This window comes from Leopardus geoffroyi, chromosome A1 (genome assembly GCF_018350155.1).
Source record: "Leopardus geoffroyi isolate Oge1 chromosome A1, O.geoffroyi_Oge1_pat1.0, whole genome shotgun sequence".
NCBI classification, from domain to species: domain Eukaryota; kingdom Metazoa; phylum Chordata; class Mammalia; order Carnivora; family Felidae; genus Leopardus; species Leopardus geoffroyi.
Window position 1 is genome coordinate 140,800,359 of NC_059326.1, and position 17,844 is coordinate 140,818,202.

The 17,844-nt window shown below is 45.2% G+C and overlaps 1 protein-coding gene across 4 annotated transcripts in view; it reads left to right on the forward strand.

Annotated features, from left to right (window-relative positions):
• The first annotated feature begins 3,308 nt into the window (after nt 1–3,308).
• The window catches only part of F2R (coagulation factor II thrombin receptor), a 104,272-nt gene continuing 89,736 nt past the window's right edge, over nt 3,309–17,844 (forward strand). The window contains exon 1 of one of the 4 annotated variants that reach the window (XM_045496060.1): nt 3,309–3,593. Coding sequence is in view for 3 of the 4 variants with exons in the window: in XM_045496030.1 (XP_045351986.1) it covers nt 4,536–4,623 (88 nt within the window). In the remaining variant the exon portion in view is untranslated. Of the gene's footprint in view, nt 3,594–4,131; nt 4,624–13,577; nt 13,671–17,844 lie in introns of those variants that run through there. The other 3 variants (XM_045496030.1, XM_045496046.1, XM_045496041.1) reach the window with 3 other exon arrangements.

Here is a 17,844-nt window from a genome sequence, read left to right on the forward strand (position 1 = left end):
ATTAGAAATTAATCATAAAGCAGGGCACCTGGGTGCCTTAGTTAAGTGTCCTAGTCTTAATTTAGGCTTAGGTTATGATCCCAGGTTTGTGGGATCTAGCCCTGTGTTGGGCACGGACTGACTGTGGAGCCTGCTTAAGATTCTCTCTCTCCCTCTGCCCCTCTCCCCTGCTCGCCCACTCTCTCCCCCTCTGTCTAAAAACAAACAAAAAAGAATTAATCAGGAAGCCAGTCAAAACTTCCAATAATGGGGGCGCCTGGGTGGCGCAGTCGGTTAAGCGTCCGACTTCAGCCAGGTCACGATCTCGCGGTCCGTGAGTTCGAGCCCCGCGTCGGGCTCTGGGCTGATGGCTCAGAGCCTGGAGCCTGTTTCCAATTCTGTGTCTCCCTCTCTCTCTGCCCCTCCCCCGTTCATGCTCTGTCTCTCTCTGTCCCAAAAATAAATAAATGTTGAAAAAAAAAAAAAAAACTTCCAATAATGAATGGATTGAGGAAGAGTTAGTGAAATTGACAAAATATTTTCACCTGAATTGCCATATATATGCACATGTCAAAACATACAAAATGCAGATGAAATGTTTGCTTCAGGGAGGAGTGAAAATTAAACTAAGCAATCAGTTCAAAACATTGGGAGAATAATAGTAAATTCAAAGAAAGTAGAAAGAAATGATAAAAAGCCTGTGTGAAAATTAATGACAATGAAAATAAACAATAAAAGCAACAAAACAAAAAGACACGCATTGGAAAAGAGTCATTTCCAACCTCTGGCCAGATTAATCATGGAAAATAAAGCAAAAATATGTTGTGTGAAATAAATTGGACAAAACTTCAGATAAAATAGTGTTAGAAGAATAAAATGCTCTATATACAAAGGCATACTATAAAGAGTTTAAAAAGAATTAGATATACATATACAACCAGGTAAATCTAGAAAAATGAAAACTACAGAAGTATTCCTAAAGTATGTTACTCTTTGTATAAGTATATAGAACATACAAAGCAATACTTTTTTTTTTTTTGAAACACAAATGTACCAATGGTACAAAAAAACATGAATAAAAAGGTTACTCTTTTGGGCAGGAAAAAATGAAATCAGAAAAGGGTACCAAAAAAAAGCCTAACGAATACAAGATATATATACATATACATATACACATACATATACATATACATATACATATACATATACATATACATGTTAATGCCAGGTTGTAAGCCCATGGGTATACTTTTCGATGCTTGAAATGTGTAATTTATTTTTTTAATGTTTATTTACTTTTGAGAGGGAGCATGCACGCGCGAATGGGGGAGGCACACAGAGGAACCGAAAGGAGCTCTGGGCTGACTGTAGTGAGCCAGATGTAGGGCAGAACCCAAGAACTTCGAGATAATGACCTGAGCCTGCAGTTGGATGCTCAGCCAACTGAGCCACCCAGGCGCCCTGAAATATTGTATAATCTAAAAAAACTCACACAAACTATATGAAATCCTGTTTAGTTCTTTTTATTAGAGCAGTTTTCAAAGTGTGTCCCTCCCACCTGCCCTTGCCCCATCATCTTCAGCATCTGCACCACCTGAGAACTAGTTAAAAATGCAAATTTTCAGACCACACCCCAGACCTACAGAATCAAAAACTCTGGAGATGAGGTCCAGCACTGTGGTTTAACAAATCTTCCAGATAACTCTGATCCATGCTTAAAGTTTGAGAACCACTGTCTTAGAATTACATTTGTCTAAACTTTGGCTAGGCACCCCCAGACATCACCATCACCTGGGGCTGCTTGTCAAAAATGTAGAATCTGATTTCATAGGTCTGGAATGAGGTTCAGGAATCTGCACTGTGTGTGATAAAAGTTAAAACCACTGTTTCCGAAGGTAGGTTTTTAGTGACTGTTCAATGAGCAATCCACAACCTATAGAAAACACTAAAGGGAGGAAGAAAATGCCTCATTCTGTTGCACTCTCCACCCTTGTTCACTATGTCTCAGCCCCACTGTAAAGGATGCTTCAATCTGGCTAATATACACAAAGAATGAAGCCTGAGTTTCAGCACTCTGTGCCTTCTGTTCTAATGACTAACCAAAAGAGCGTCCTTTTAAACTTCAGTTTTGTAAAATGGTTAAAACCATTTTCCACCAATGACATAGTTAAACTTGTAAAACGTACTCGTAGTTTTATCCCATTGTTATTTTAAGGATATACGTATATATACTTGTATGTGGATACAAACCCTTGAATGATGGACAGAAACTTTTAACCAGGGTCTTCATGGATACATGGTTCTTAGAAGGGGAGGCTGAAGACACTTTTACTTTTCATTTAATTTCCTCGAACTGTTAGAATTTCTTGTCACCTGTATTGATTACTTTTATATTTACACTATTACATTGATTCTAAAGTGGTCTTCCTCCATGTTTAAACAATCCTGAAGTTGAGATGTTTCTTACAATCAACAGGTATGCCAGTTTAAACACTGGCAGCATTTTTGTGTGGGTGCTTTGTAGTACATAAATTAAAATGAGTCTTTTTTTTTTAATGTTTATTTATTTATTTTGAGAGCGAGCCCAAGCAGGGGAGGGGCAGAGAGAGAGAGGGAGAGAGAGAGAATCCCAAGCAGGCTTGGCACTGTCAGTGTAGAGCCCCATGTGAGGCTCCAACTCACAGTGAGATCACGACCTGAGCGGAAATCAAGAGTCAGCTTAACAGACTGAGCCACCCAAGCACCCCTAAAATGAGGCTTAAAATCGATGGCATCTTAGGATGTACGAAAAATAGTATAAGTTAGGGAGTGAGGAAATAACATGATTTTAGGGGTTCACATCTACTCTTGGATATGTTTTCCTTGGAGAATTGAATAGGAAAAGATTTTTTTAAGTAACTATGTATGAGTTATTCAGTCATTTATTGAGCGACTTCTATACACAACAAGGTCCTGTCCTCTGAGAACGATGGGAGGAATATAGGAAACGAGGCAGTCTCCTCTCTTTTCTCCTAGTTTAAGTGTCAGGGCTCTCACTGGGGAATGACACTCTCAAAGCGAAATTCCCTTTTTAGAAAGCTTAAACCCGACCAATGACTCCCAAGTAGTTTATCAACCACATAGTGCAGAACACGCCCGCACAACGAAGAGGAGAAGGGGCTGCGGGTGAACTTGCCCGGAAAAGGCCGGCTGAGGGTAGCCGTTTCCCGCGGCGGTCTTTAACACCCACCAGATCTGCCTGGGCAGCCAAATCAACCGCGTGCTCCTCCCCGCCCAGCCCCAGCCGCGACGTCCCCCGGTGTCCGCCACCCTGCGACTCGAATTTGGCCGAACTGCGCCAAACTCCCGCACAATCTTCCCAGAAAGCGCGAGGGATGCCTTCGGAGCACCCGGGCCGCCCTCGGGAGGCAGGCGCCGGAGCCGTGCCGGGGGCGCAGGGAACGCGCAGCGGCCGCGACCCCGGGGGAGGCTGCGCAGGTGCTCCAGCGCCCGGCGGGGCGGAGAGCCGCGGTCAGAGGACAAAAGGTTGCAGCCGTGCGGGGCGGGAGCTGCGAGAGGCTGCGCTCGGGCTCGGCCTGACGAGTTCCCCTCGAAGTCAGTCTGTCCGCGAAACCGTAAGTGCCCCACGCAGAAAAAGACTAACTTCAGCAAATAAAGGGAAACGAATTTGTAAAAATGTCAAAAGATCTGCCCAAACAGAAAGGCTCCTTCTCATTAGGGGCTACCTTGTTACTGCAGGATAAACTTTGCAGTCCACTCTCCCTAAGTTAAAAAACACGAGTCACTTTGAAACTTTCAGCTAAAGACCCAGTTTCCGAAAGGGTAGCAGCGCTCGGCCTGAAGGGGGGCGCTTTGGCTCGGGTCGGGAAGGTGGCGGCCGGGGCCGTGGCGGCCGGCGCCCCGGGGCGCATCGCTGCTCGGAAGTTCACTGCCGACGCCTTTGCTCCCCAGGAGGGTCATGAGAAGCCAAGGCAAAAGCTCCCGAGGCCGCGCGGCCCTGTTCCGAGGACCCCGCCGGTCTGAGTCACTGAGAGTTTGTCGGGTCAAAGGCGCCCGGAGGAAAAACTGTCTCGGTTAGATTCCCCCGCCGGGCAGTGGCCGGCTGCCGGGACCGGGGCAGGGCGGGGCGCGCGGTGCTGCGCACCACGAGAGGCCGGGTCGCCGAAGCCGGGGACAGCGGAGCGGCTGCCGAGGGGCTCACGGAGAGGGGGAGGGGGAGGGGAGCGTGTGGCGGGCGGCCAACGCCTGGACGCGCACACTCGGCGCCGGGGGGCGCCCTTCCCCGCTCGTGCGCCTTGGCTCCTGTGCGCCCGGGTTCCGCCCCCCGCCTCCGCCTCCGCCAGCGCCCTCGGAGAGCCACCGCACACGCCACCAGACACTCCGGCCAGTGGGGCGACGCGGAGCGTCCTCCCTCTATCTCCGGGCAGTGAGCGCTCTGCCCGCCCGCGCGTGCGCCCCGGCGGGCGGCTGGACCCCGCGGCGAGAGGGAGAGCGCGGGGAACCCGAGCCGCTCGGAGGCGGGGCCGTCTGCCCGAGCCGCGCGGAGCCTCGGGACAATGGGCCTGCGGCGGCTGCTGCTGGTGGCCGCGGGACTCAGTCTGTGCGGCCCCCTGCTGTCGGCCCGCACCCGAGGCGGCAATTCCGGTGAGAGCTGCCCCGGTATTCCCTCCCTGCTCGTTGTGGGCCCGGCAGCTAGGGACCCCGCGGGAATGGAGCGGGCGGGAGAGGGGACCGAATGGGTACAGGCTGCGCTTTCCCCTCGACGGCGGTGCCCTTGGCCGCACCCTTTGTCTCAGGTTGCTCCAGAAGCCAAGCAGCTATTTGAGCTGAGATCCAGAGTCTCCCCCAGTCAGATCCAGGCGGGGATTATGAGCCATGCTCCTTTGCACTTGGTTTCGGAGGATGCAGCCTTCTGGAGACGTGGTGTTGGATAGGGAGGAGGAAGAGGTGGTCACATTTTCCTGGGGAAGCCTGAGGCCCCTGGCCCCTCGTTGCTTTTGTTGTCACCGTGTGACCTGTTTCTCCCAGGACCGCCCCAAAAAGAACGGGTCTTGGGTTGCTCCCCCAGTCTACGTTCTGGCCTTTTCAACATAAAGTGGAGAAGCGCTCCCGCTGAAGTTTTGTTTTGCTGGAATTGTTTCTCTTGCACATATTACGGGCGAGGAAAATGGTGTAGAGAAAAGCTAAGTACTGGGGACTTTTAGTAGAAAATCAGTATCAGCAGCTTCTGACACGGGCCGTGTGTATGGGGAGGTGCTCATGGTGCGGAATGTATGGTGATAACAGGATAGCCACAGGATGGCAGTGGCAGCGGGCTCAGTGATGGTGCTGGTGGCTGGGAGGTTTTGTTACCCAGAACTCAGTCTTCCAAGTGAGCTGAGGAAAGAGAGATCCTCTCCCCAAAACCTGGCTCCCTTGGACACTATGGGAGTTTAGTATTTCTGTTTCTGGCATGCTGCAAGGAGGAGGTTGCTTACCAGAATATAATTCTCGCCATTAGTGTGTATTTTTAAGTATCTGGCTACTTGACCAAATAAATGTATTTTCCAAACTCCCCTCACCCCTAAAAAGCAGGACAGAGAAGTTGTTTTTAACTGGTAAAGACACTAGTTTGAAGCTGAGGGGGGAAACAATGTTTCAGGTTCTTTTTTTTTTTTTTTTTTTTTCAATGTTTATTTATTTTTGGGACAGAGAGAGACAGAGCATGAATGGGGGAGGGGCAGAGAGAGAGGGAGACACAGAATCGGAAACAGGCTCCAGGCTCTGAGCCATCAGCCCAGAGCCTGACGCGGGGCTCGAACTCACGGACTGCGAGATCGTGACCTGGCTGAAGTCGGACGCTTAACCGTGACCTGGCTGAAGTCGGACGCTTAACCGACTGCGCCACCCAGGCGCCCCTGTTTCAGGTTCTTCATAGCGAGTACTTCATAAGCTTTTAGCCCCCTCCCCCCCCCATTTTTTTTCATGTACAAACAGATTCTAGCTGGATTTCTTATGGGTGACAGATTGTGTATTTGACTTTGTTTTCACACTGGAACCTAGTGTAGGTGCATCAAGAAAAAGGTGGTGGGGTGCCTGGGTGGTTCGGTTGGTTGAGCATCCTACTCTTGGTTTAGACTCAGGTCATGATCCTAGAGTTGTGTGATCGTGCCTCTGATGGGGCTTCTTACCAACAGGATGGAGCCTGCCTGGGATTCTCTCTCTCCTTCTCTCTTTGTTCCTCCCCTGCTCGAGTTCTCTCTCTTCCAAAATAAACAAATAAACCTTAAAAAAAAAAAAAAGAATAAGGGGCACCTGGGTGTCTCAGTTGGTTAAGCGTCCGACTTCGGCTCAGGTCATGATCTCACTGTCTGTGAGTTCGAGCCCCATGTTGGGCTCTGTGCTTTCAGTTCAGAACCTGCAGCTTGCTTTGGATTCTGTGTCTCCTTCTCTCTCTGCCCCTGCCCACTCACTCTGTCAAAAAATGAATAAACATTTAAAAAAAATTTTTTTTTAAAGAATAAGAAGTGACAAAAATAGTGTTTTCTCTGCTCTGCGTCTTTGCTCAGGGTGAGTTTGGACACGGTGCTTTTAGGAAAAATAAAAGCTTCAGATAGAGGCCCAGTTTTGCAGGAGCTAGCCAAGCTGCTGTGGATAACTGACATTATCTCCTGGGGTGTTTGAGGAAACGTGGAGAACTGAGCGTTGTGTGTGGTATTACATGTGCTGTATTATGTGACTTTGTAATTTTATTTTGGGACAAGTTGTTGAGAATACAAATTGTTGTTTGTGCTTTGGATGGTAGTGTTGGGGACAAGTTTATACAAGCGCTGACCCACTGTAGTCACCTTTCCTCGCAGTGGCCTCGGGGGAAGATTCTTGGTCTCTGTTAAGGAGTAAAGTTAAGGCTGCTGTTTATGCTCTGCTTTCTTCCTTATGAACTGAGATGGTGCATGCCAAGATGGGCTAGCCGGTGTGGGTGGATAACTGAACACACACACTGGCTCATTTGTCTACAGTGGATTCTGGAACCACTTGGGGAGGGAAAGAAGGGACACCGAGGGAGGAAAAGGAGCTCAGGCTAAGTGTCCTATTCCTTGTCAGACCCTGGGTTGGGAGGCATATGCACTTCAAAGTATCTTAATTTTACCCTGTCAGAACACTTGGTCAAGGCAGATGTTTATCCCGTTACCATTCTGAAACTAAGGCTCAGAGACAGTATACCGAAATTCCAAATGGGGGAAGGGGCCCTGCATGCAGGAAATAAGTGGGGCCTTGTCTTTAGAGAGTTTAAATCACTAATAAAATCAACTAAAAATAGGTCTGCTTTTTCTTATCACCATTCACAGGCAGCTCTAAAGAGTATCTGTCATAACCGGTTGTATGCGATCGGAGGAACTGTGAGACCCCAGGCATTGGCAAGCCCTCCAAGCTGGCCCTGCCCACCAGTTTGAGCTTTCCTGAAGCTCTTGGGACTTTTTGTCCCCACTCATGTTGGCATTTCCTGCACTGTCACTATGTGGGTATCTCATCTCTCCAGTTAAGATTATAAACTTCCATTTATCCCCAGGGAGTCTAGAACCAGTGTTCATTCAGCCGACATTTATTGAGAAATTCATGAGTTCATTAGCTGGTTTACTTTCCTTTGTCCATGCGATGTAAGTGACATGACTTGCCTTCATTAAAGAGGGCCAACATCCAAGGGGCGACGTTTGTAAATTTTGTGAGGATCTGGAGGGTGAAAGGGTTCGAGAACAGCTGATGGTGACCATGGTAGAGGGGATTGGGTGGAAGATTCTACATGCTGCCCGACTGCCCAGCAGGTCAAGCCCAACTCCTTAGCATAGAGTGAGATGCCCCTCCCCTTGCAGGATGGGTCCCCAGCCTCTATCCAGCCTCCTCTTTACATAACCTATTATATTACCTATATTTCCCCCAGCCCCACCCTTCACTTCCTCCTCCAAGGAGCTCTGCTTTCTCTGGCTTCTATCCCCCTGCCACTCCCTCTGGCCAAAATGCCCTCCCTTACACCCCACGTATTCACATTTAATTAAAAACAGCCACTCTGTATCAAGCACCTACTACAGCAACATCTTGCTTAGGTTCTTTACATACACTTTCTTGTTTATTCCTTATGACCGTCCTTTCAGTAGATGTCATCTCCATTTTACAGGTAGGTAAACAGACCCCAAATGGTTAAGTCACAAGTCTAGCAAAAAATGGATCTGGTATTTGACCACAAGCCTGTCTTTCCTAAGTTCTGGCTTTCTCTATCTGGCCCCTCCCCCCATAGAGAAGAAGCCATCCAGACCCCCTGTAGAGAAGGGTAACTCCTAGGTTCTCCAGAAAACCTGAAGCGCAAAGTCTGCACCCCATTGGTCTGTAGCCCAGGCCTAGCACATGGAGGGGTTTAGGGAACATTTATGCTTAGGTTGTGGTATCCTGCCATTTACTTTTGCAAACACGTGATAAGACAGGCCATAAATGCATCCCTACTCATGAATATGCTAATTAATCGGCTGTTACTGAGAGACTGTGATCTTAAGCCTAAATAAAAGGCACAAAACTGGACACTGATTCTACCCTAAGCAGACCAGAAACCTCTGTAAGATTGAAAGCCAGATTTCTTTTCTTTTTTTTTTTTTTTTAAACTTTTTTTTTCAACGTTTATTTATTTTTGGGACAGAGAGAGACAGAGCATGAACGGGGGAGGGGCAGAGAGAGAGGGAGACACAGAATCGGAAACAGGCTCCAGGCTCCGAGCCATCAACCCAGAGCCTGACGCGGGGCTCGAACTCACGGACCGCGAGATCGTGACCTGGCTGAAGTCGGACGCTTAACCGACTGCGCCACCCAGGCGCCCCGAAAGCCAGATTTCTTATGAAAAGCAAGGGTCGCTTTCTACTCTAAAAATCTACCTAAATTAATTTCTTCTTCTCTCCCTCCCTCCTTCCCTCATTCACTTTTTTCATCCCCTATGCCTTTGACGTTTATTTTTATAGGATATATAGAGATATAGGTTCGCCCTAAATTAGTCCACCCTAGGGGCGCCTGGGTGGCGCAGTCGGTTAAGCGTCCGACTTCAGCCAGGTCACGATCTCGCGGTCCGTGAGTTCGAGCCCCGCGTCGGGCTCTGGGCTGATGGCTCAGAGCCTGGAGCCTGTTTCCGATTCTGTGTCTCCCTCTCTCTCTGCCCCTCCCCCGTTCATGCTCTGTCTCTCTCTGTCCCAAAAATAAATAAACGTTGAAAAAAAAATTAAAAAAAAAAAATTAGTCCACCCTTCCTTTGTGTGAGGGAATGTTTCTGAGGAGTGGGGGCCCCTTCTCAGGAGTATTCTCATGTCCTCTCTGCTGGATGCCTTTGCACCCCTCTCTCCATCTTTCTAATTCAGTATTTCTCAGCCCTTTATGTCTAAATGGATTGGTGTGCTGTGAACCCTAACTTGCACTTTCTCACCAGCTCTGAATTTGCTCCTTTTCCAAAATGCTTCTGGCCAGCTGTCCTCCCACTGCCCTCTCTGCCCCTTCCCCTTCCCTCACTCGGTTCATCTTTGTCCTTGTCACCCTCACACACTGGACCTCAGCTGAGCCTTAAGTGTGTGCAGTTCCACAGAGACAATGGAATCCCCAAGACCCTTGGTTTCTAATCTTCCCCGCTCTCCTCTGTTTAGACACACATTCCTCTTTTCCCTCAGAACTCCATTTTCTTTCTTTCCTGTATATTTTTAAATTGAGGTAAGGTTTACAGAGTGTTAAATTAACCCCTTTAAAATATACAGTTTAGGGGTGCCTGGGTGGCCCAGTAGGGTAAGCCTCCAGTTCTTGATTTTGGCTCAGGTCATGATCCCCCAAGTTGGGCTCTGCACCACAGTAGGGAGCCTCCTTGGAATTCTCTGTCCTTTCTCTGTGCCCCTCCCCCACTCGCATGTGCACGCACGCTCTCTCTCAAAATAAATAAACATTTTAAAAGATAATTAAGTACATAGTTTAGTGGTATTTAGTACATTTACGATGTTGTATAGCCACCACATCTGTCTAGTTCCAAAATATTTTCATCACCCCAAAACAAGCTCTGTACCCCTTAAGCCCCCTTCTTCCCCCAGCCCCTGGCAACCACAGATTTGCTTTTTGTCTTTGTGAGTTTATCTCTTCTCTGCATTTCTTTTTTTTTTTTTTAAGATTTTATTTTCTTTTTAAAATAATCTCTGCACCCTACTTGGGACTCGATCTCACCACCCTGAGATCAAGAGTCACATGCTCCACCAACTGAGCCAGCCAGGCAGCCCTCTTCTCTGCACTTTGTATAAATAGCATCATACAGTATGTGGCCTTTGGGTTCTGGAGGCCTCCCCTCTCACTAGTTTTCAGGAGTGTGCAGGCTCCCCTGTGCTGTGCATACTTAGGAAATCATTCAGGAAGAGTCATGAGGAACCACAGCCTTGGTTTATTTTTTACTATGAGGCTGGTATTGGTTTCAGCATTCAGAAATTTGTTTATTTCCCTATTTTCAGGTTTCTGTCATTCTGCCTTTTGTCCTCTCTTGCTTATACCCAGAACCGTCCGAGCAAATAGCTCTCCCCATGGGCCGAGATTGTTTTTTCTGGGTATGAGCGTCCAATTCCTCCAAACACCCTCTCCCACACTGATCCTGTGATGGTATTTGCAGAAACCCTCTGAAGTTACAACCTCCATTTCCTCCACCCCAAGGCATCCAATGAAGTTTTGTCACTTCAAGGCCATTACAGGCCTTTATGCATTCTTTATTTACTTTCAAAAGAACCAGCCTTTTGACCTAACAGGAATAACCTGTAATTTGCACTTGAAAACAAATTTACTTAATTTTAAGAAAGGACCTTATGTAATCTGTATTTCAAGTCCATGATGAATTAGAAGTCAGGTATTAGAGTATTGTAGAATAGTGTTTTCCAGTATTTTCTTTTTTTTTTTTTGCTAACAGTAAAGACTAAGAAATATACTTTTTATTGTGACACAGTAGTTGTGTGTGTGTGCAATAAATATGCATGGGCAGTTGTGTATATACGTAGACATGAAATAAAAGTTCTACTGAACTATACTCACCTTTACCATGTGCTATGAAGTCCAGTATTTTCTACAGTATTCTACTTTTTCAAATGCTTGTTAAGCCTTCTAAATCGATTTCATAACCATTATCAAGTCTCCACCATCATGTAAAGCATAGTGTAGCAGGCTCAGTGTGTTGTCCCATGGTTAGCAGAATTGACAACCTTCCTTGTTTTGTGAGAAGAGTTTGCTTTCCACGAAGTGCTGTTCGTGATAGTTTCTGTCACAGTCTAGAATCCACGTTGTCTGAGTTCAGGTTTACAGACTGCAGTAGGATTTGGGCGGGTTTGGGGATGGAGACAGCTTAGTACCAGGAGGAACTAATTATTAACATCTTTTAGAGTGAATTAGTTTTCATTTTAGCTTGTTTTTATAGAGAGCAGTGTTCCCAGGACCTGGAACTCAGGGCTTCTAACTTTTGTGACTAAACAGGCCGGAGGAATGGGAAAAACCAGGGAATCAGAATTGTTCCCCGAGAGGCCTGCTAGTGTCCTAACCCCCCATGTCAAGCCCTGGCCTCCAGGAGGCTCCAGCCTAGGACCCCACACATTTCTCTTCTGTCATCTTGGTGCCTGTTCTAGCCTTGAGTGCCCCCACATTGAAATTTTCTGGTTGCTTTTATCTTGCATTCCCCTGTAACTCCTCTCCCAGCTTCGTCTTAAGTTTGCTGTCCTGTGCTTCCAGCTGAGTCCCTGCCCCAGGGATGTGGGATAGAAGGGAAAGCAGCCCCTGATACTGGCAACCTTTTCTAAACCTTGCAGTCAGTGCCTACCTTATTCTACCTTTAATTCTGCTTTTCTCATAGCAGAGACTTTTGTTCATTGCTGCTTTTGCTTCTGCCCTATCTTGAACACTCTTTTAAAGATTAGTTTTTCTGGAATGCCTGTGTGACTCGGTCGGTTGGGCATGCAACTTTGGTTCAGGTCATTATCTCACAGTTTGTGAGTTCTAGCCCCGCATCAGGCTCTGTGCTGACAGCTTGGAACCTGGAGCCTGCTTCCGATTCTGCGTCTCCCTCTCTCCCTGCCCCTTCTCTGTTCACACTCTGTCTTTCTCTATTTCAAAAGTAAATAAACGTTAAAAAAATTTTTTTTCAAGAAAATAAGATTGGTTTTTCTGTTGTGTCCTTGAACATCTCTGTCCTACAACTGATGTGTCTGTGAGAACTAGGTTGTTAGCATGTGATTGGTGTGTAGCCAAGGTCAGCAGGACTCCTGAATTCCCAAGCAGTGATCAAGAACATCATCAACTGAAGTTACATATTCACCTGGTCATGTACCGTCTGCTCTAGTTACAAGGAAGGGCACATTCATTTGTTTGCTGAAAAGGTTAGAGGAAAGTAATTATACTGTTTTAGGAGTAGGTCATAAATCTCAAGTCTTATTTTTTTTTATTAAGTTAATTTGAGAGAGAGAGAGAGAGAGTACAAGTGGGGGAGGAACAGAGAGAGATGGAGGGATGGAGGGAGGGAGGGAGGGAGAGAGAGAGAGAGAGAGAGAGAGAACGAGAATCCCAAGGAGGCTCCACGCTGTCAGCGAAGAGCCTGATATGGGACTTGAACTCATAAACCACGAGATCATGACCTGAGCCGAAATCAAGAGCCAGCCACTTAACCACCCTGGCCAGGTCTTTTAAAGAGACAGGGTAATGTGATATGGTTCAGAGGTTATGAGCTTCGGAGCCAGGAAGATCTAGGTTCAAATCCTGGCTCCTCCACTTCCTGTGTGACTTTGGATTAGTTACTTAGCCTATCTGTGCCTCTGTATATTGTCCATACAACAGGGATTATAATACTTATCTTGTAGAAATGTTAGAGTTACATGAGGTAAGTCATGAAGTACCTAGCACAGAGTAGGTGTTCAACACATGTTAAGTGTTTTTCATAACAACTCCTCCATATTCCAGAAAAGCCTTTGAGGAGTTGGTATTGCATGAATTCATTAAATGTAAAACAATGTTCATTTACACATTCATGAACTTTTTTCCCTTCAAGACTAAAATAAAAGGAAAATAAGCAAAAACCCTTGTCCTTAGTTTCTAGGAGTAAGTAATTATGCATACAATATTTGTTGTTCCTTTTTTTTTTTATCTTTTATTATGAAAACTTTCAAACATACCCAAAAGTGAACAGTATAATTATTCCCCATATTTTGTTTTACCTACACCTCACTTTTCTTCCTCCCCAACTGAACAATATTAAAGCAAATCCCAGACACATACATCATTTCATCCACAAATGCATTGACATATATCCTCAGAGATAAGAACTCTTTTTTTTTATGTATAACCATAACACCATATCACCTAAAAAAATGAATATCAATTTTTTGATATCATGCACTATTCAGTCAGCATTCAGATTTTGCTGATTGTCTCATAAATGCCTTTTTACAGTTGTTTTGTTTGAATCAGGATCAAACAAAGCCAACCGTTGCATTTGGTTGGTATGTCTTAAATCTCTTTTACTCTGTAACTGTTTCCCCTCTCCTCCTTTTTCATGGCTGTTTATTTTTCAAAGAAACTGGGTCATTTGTCACAGAGCCTCCCCTGCCCGCTGGATCCGGCCAGCTGCGTCACATAGGGTTGGTTGTTCATCATGCCAATCTGTCGCCTGCATTTTCTGTCACATGGTAGGTACATCAGCAGGCTTGATCAGATTCGGGTTGGGATTTTTGTAAGACTAAATCGGCAGTGGTACTATGTACTTTTGATGCATCTCAGGATTGCCTCTCTTTTTGTGATCGTGAGATTACTCAGTAGGAGAAAAAAAGAATGAAATCTTAAAAAAAAAAAAAAAAAAGATTACTCAGCCGATTCAGGCATTTGTTTGCTTGCTCCGGCTGTTATGAAGTTTTCTTTTTAAACTTTTTTTTTTTTAACGTTTATTTATTTTTGGGACAGAGAGAGACAGAGCATGAACGGGGGAGGGGCAGAGAGAGAGGGAGACACAGAATCGGAAACAGGCTCCAGGCTCTGAGCCATCAGCCCAGAGCCTGACGCGGGGCTCGAACTCACGGACCGCGAGATCGTGACCTGGCTGAAGTCGGACGCTTAACCAACTGCGCCACCCAGGCCCCCCTGTTAGGAAGTTTTCTATCCACCTCTCATCCAGTGGCTTTAGTGACCACTCCTGATTAGACTGAGTCCCTTTTTTCACCAAGAGCTTCCAAACAATGCTTTCCTAAATCTGTTATTGTTTCTGCGTTTGTGAGCTGGAATTATTTTATAAAAAAGAACCTTCTCTCATTGACTGTTTTGTTTCCCTGAAAATACAATTTATATAGAAAAGGCACGGTAAATGCTTGAATCTTGCTTTTATTTACCAATTTTTGTACAGGGTCCCCTCATTTCCTCCAGAGGTGACCAGAAAGGTTTCATTTTCCTTTGAGGATCATTATGAACTTCTGGATCTTAACGTATATGACATATTTCAAATGTTTTAAGTCACTCTTGTCATTCATTATTCTTTTGGTGGTCAATTGTCACACCTTGGCTAGTGAGAGCCCAGACTCCAGAGTCGAACCTGACCCTAATATTCTTTTTTTTTTTTTTTGACCCTAATATTCGTTAAAGAATAGAGATTCAGCTAGTGTATTTCTTACCCCACATCTGGAACTAGCCATTTCTTTCAGGAGCACTGGTTCTTTATATTGGAAAATGGTGTGTATTTGCATTTGAGGCAGTGGAGTATTCCAGTAATTTTGCTGTTTGTCGTTTGATGGAATTAATATGTTTCTGTTAATTTTCCATCAACTTCTCTACTTCTCTTTAGTCTGTAGTGTTGATTCACTTGTGGAGAAGTGCAGGGTACAGCTGTCCTGCTCTGTGTGGGAATGTGGGCAAGGTCCTGAGACTTCTGCTTTGCTAATTCCTACAAAGCAAAAGCCCTGTAGGCCGGAGCTCTGAGTCAGAACCAAGGCTGGTGCTTCAGCGGAGGCTGGCATGGTGTAAATTCCAGGATCCCAAGGGACCTTGGTACCGCATCTAGTCACCACTCTGCTTCCACACTAGATCTCATCAAAGATAAATGAAGCATGGCCTGACTTTCTCCAGAGTTAGAGAGTCCATATTTAAGCATTTAGCAGTGTGCTGTATTGAACCACAAAATGACTCTAGGGTCATGTAAGAGAAACCTAAATTGAGTGAAACTTAGCAAGGAGTATGAGAACTGATTTTAGGACTTGAGCTGCTTTTTGTGTGTTTGAAACCATAGCGTAACAACAAAACCACAGATGAATTGAGAGAGTGTTTGGCACACTGACAGGCGCTTTCTCCTTGACCTGTGAGCTGTGCCAGGATGGGAGAAAAAGGGAGATACTCAAACTGAATTTCAGCCTAAGGGGCTTGAGTTAGTTGGATATGTCTATTTATTTGGAATTGGTTTTGTTCTTTCTTTGATGCTGGTATATACTTAAATCAAAATTTTTTTTCCTGACATTTTTTAATTCCAGAAAAACCAAAATATCAAACCTATAGTAGCAAGAAAAGGTGACGCCTTAGGTAATGATATTTAATCAAGGGATTATGCATTCCTCCTGGGCTCCAGCCTGTAAAAATGTCATGTCTCAGTGGGTATAATGTTTCCGTTATAAACACCATACTGCCTAAAAAGACCTAGCCAGGGAAGAAATTTTTTTAAAGCAAATACTTAATGCCAGAGTACTAAACATAGAGTAAAACCCAACAACAGTTTTATTTTCAGATGAAGAGATAGTGTCTAAGAGGCTTAGTTATAAGTGCTCAGTAGTTTTCAAATTATGTCATTCCTCTAGGTAATGTCTGAATTCGTACCTGTCTGTGTGTACTTTTTCCCTCCATGCATGACAGAAGTCCTTAATCAGGCCAGGTTTCCAAACTGCAGAGTAAAATTGTGTTATCTTTAGGTTCTTCTGGGTCAGCTTTTTTTTTTTTTAAGTTTATTTATTTTGAGAGAGAGAGAGAGAGAGAGAGAGAGAGAATATCCCAAACAGGCTCCGCACTGGCAGCACAGAACCTGACATGGGGCTTGAATTCACAAACTATGTGGTTATGACCTGAGCCAAAACCAAGAATCGGAAGCTTAACCAACTGAGCCACCCAGGCACCCCGGGTCAGCTATTTTTAAGGACACTTATCTTTGTGGTATTAAAATACCAGAACCCATTCATTCTTTGCCTTCAGTTCTGACTTATTCATTATGACCCCGAGGTAGCCTCACATCCCACAGGGGCTATTCTTAGTGGTGTTAGGCCTCCATGTGACTGGGTCAGTATGCACACAGATTAAGTTAGATGCATCACAAAGGGAAGAAAGTTATACTTCCGGAAAAGGCTGTGAATTTGAAATTTGATTTGCATCTCTGAATGCTGGGGCTATATACTTTACAACCTGTTCATGTTCCTCATCACACTGAAAAATTAAATATTGCTAAACAGTAGGGAAGAGGTGCATAGATTCCATTTTAATTTAAAATAATTGAGAGTAGGGGCATGTGGGTGGCTCATTCACTTAAGCATCCGACTCATGATTTTGGCATAGGTCATGATCTCACAGTTTATGGGATTGAGCCCCACATTGGGTTCTGTGCTGGCAGTGCAGATCCTGCTTGGGATTCTCTCTCCCTCTCTCTCTGACCCTCCCCTCCCCTCCCCATGTGTGCGTGTACTCTCTCTCTCAAAATAAATAAGTAAACTCTAAAAATAATGAGAGTAAGCAAACAATTGAGTCCAAAAGCAAGCTTCCCTTGAAGTGAAAGGAGGATGATATTAATTTCTTACACTGATTAATTTTTATAGTTTACAAAGTTACCGTATGTCCTAATTCACATGGGATGCACCTGGCTCCAGATTTGTAGGCCAGACAGGTATATGAATCCCATTTTTATGATTCTGAGACTGAGTTCGGAAAGGTTAAGTGATTCCTGGCAGAGCCAATATTAGAAGGCAAATCTGGGAATAAAAGCCAACTTAAGGAGCACCTACCATGTGCAGGATGCTAGAGATTCAGATATTCGTAGGAATGGTTTCTTACCCTTGAGGAATAATCGAGACATACATGTTTTCTCAGAAGCTCATCCCTGGAGACATTTGTCCTTCCTGGTGACACATCTCCCCTTCACACCAGGCCACCCCTTCACCCTCAGGGGCCCACTTAGGACCTTGCTGAGGTAGCCTCACCTCAACCTTTCACCTCCAGTCCCTGTTCTCCTCTAGCTGTTCTCCTTGTTTTGGAAATAGATGCCAATCGATGGTATTTTACTCTCTAGTTCTAGAATTTCCGTTGGTTGATTTCTTTGCTGATGGTTCCTATTTTTTCATTCATTTCAATGAAATAGTTCCCTTTAGTTCATTGCAACACATCCTTTAAAATCCTTATCTGCTAAGTCCAACATCTGGATCATCATGGGATTGGTTTCCACTGATGATCGTTTTTCTTAAGACTGGGTCACATTTCTCTGATTCTTCTTGTGTCAGATGATTTTGGATTATATCCTGGACATTGCCATTCTGCAGACTCAGGATTTTGTTTTATTTCTCTGAAGAATTGTGGTGTTTTTGCTGTAGCAGGCAATAAATTTGGTTGGACTCAAACTGCAAACTCTCCATCTTGAGCAAAAACGCCACTTCAGCTCTTCTGTCTTCAGCAGGGCTGCTTTTTACACTTACATGTACGTGATTCCAGAGTCAGCCACAGGCCAGGGCAAATGCACACTGGAATTTAGGACTCCCCTCTCTGACTTTTTTCCTTTCTAGAATTCTCTCCTCACTTGCCAGTGACTAGAATGGCCTTGAACTCTGTCCTCTGGTTCTTCAGGCCGGAAACTGG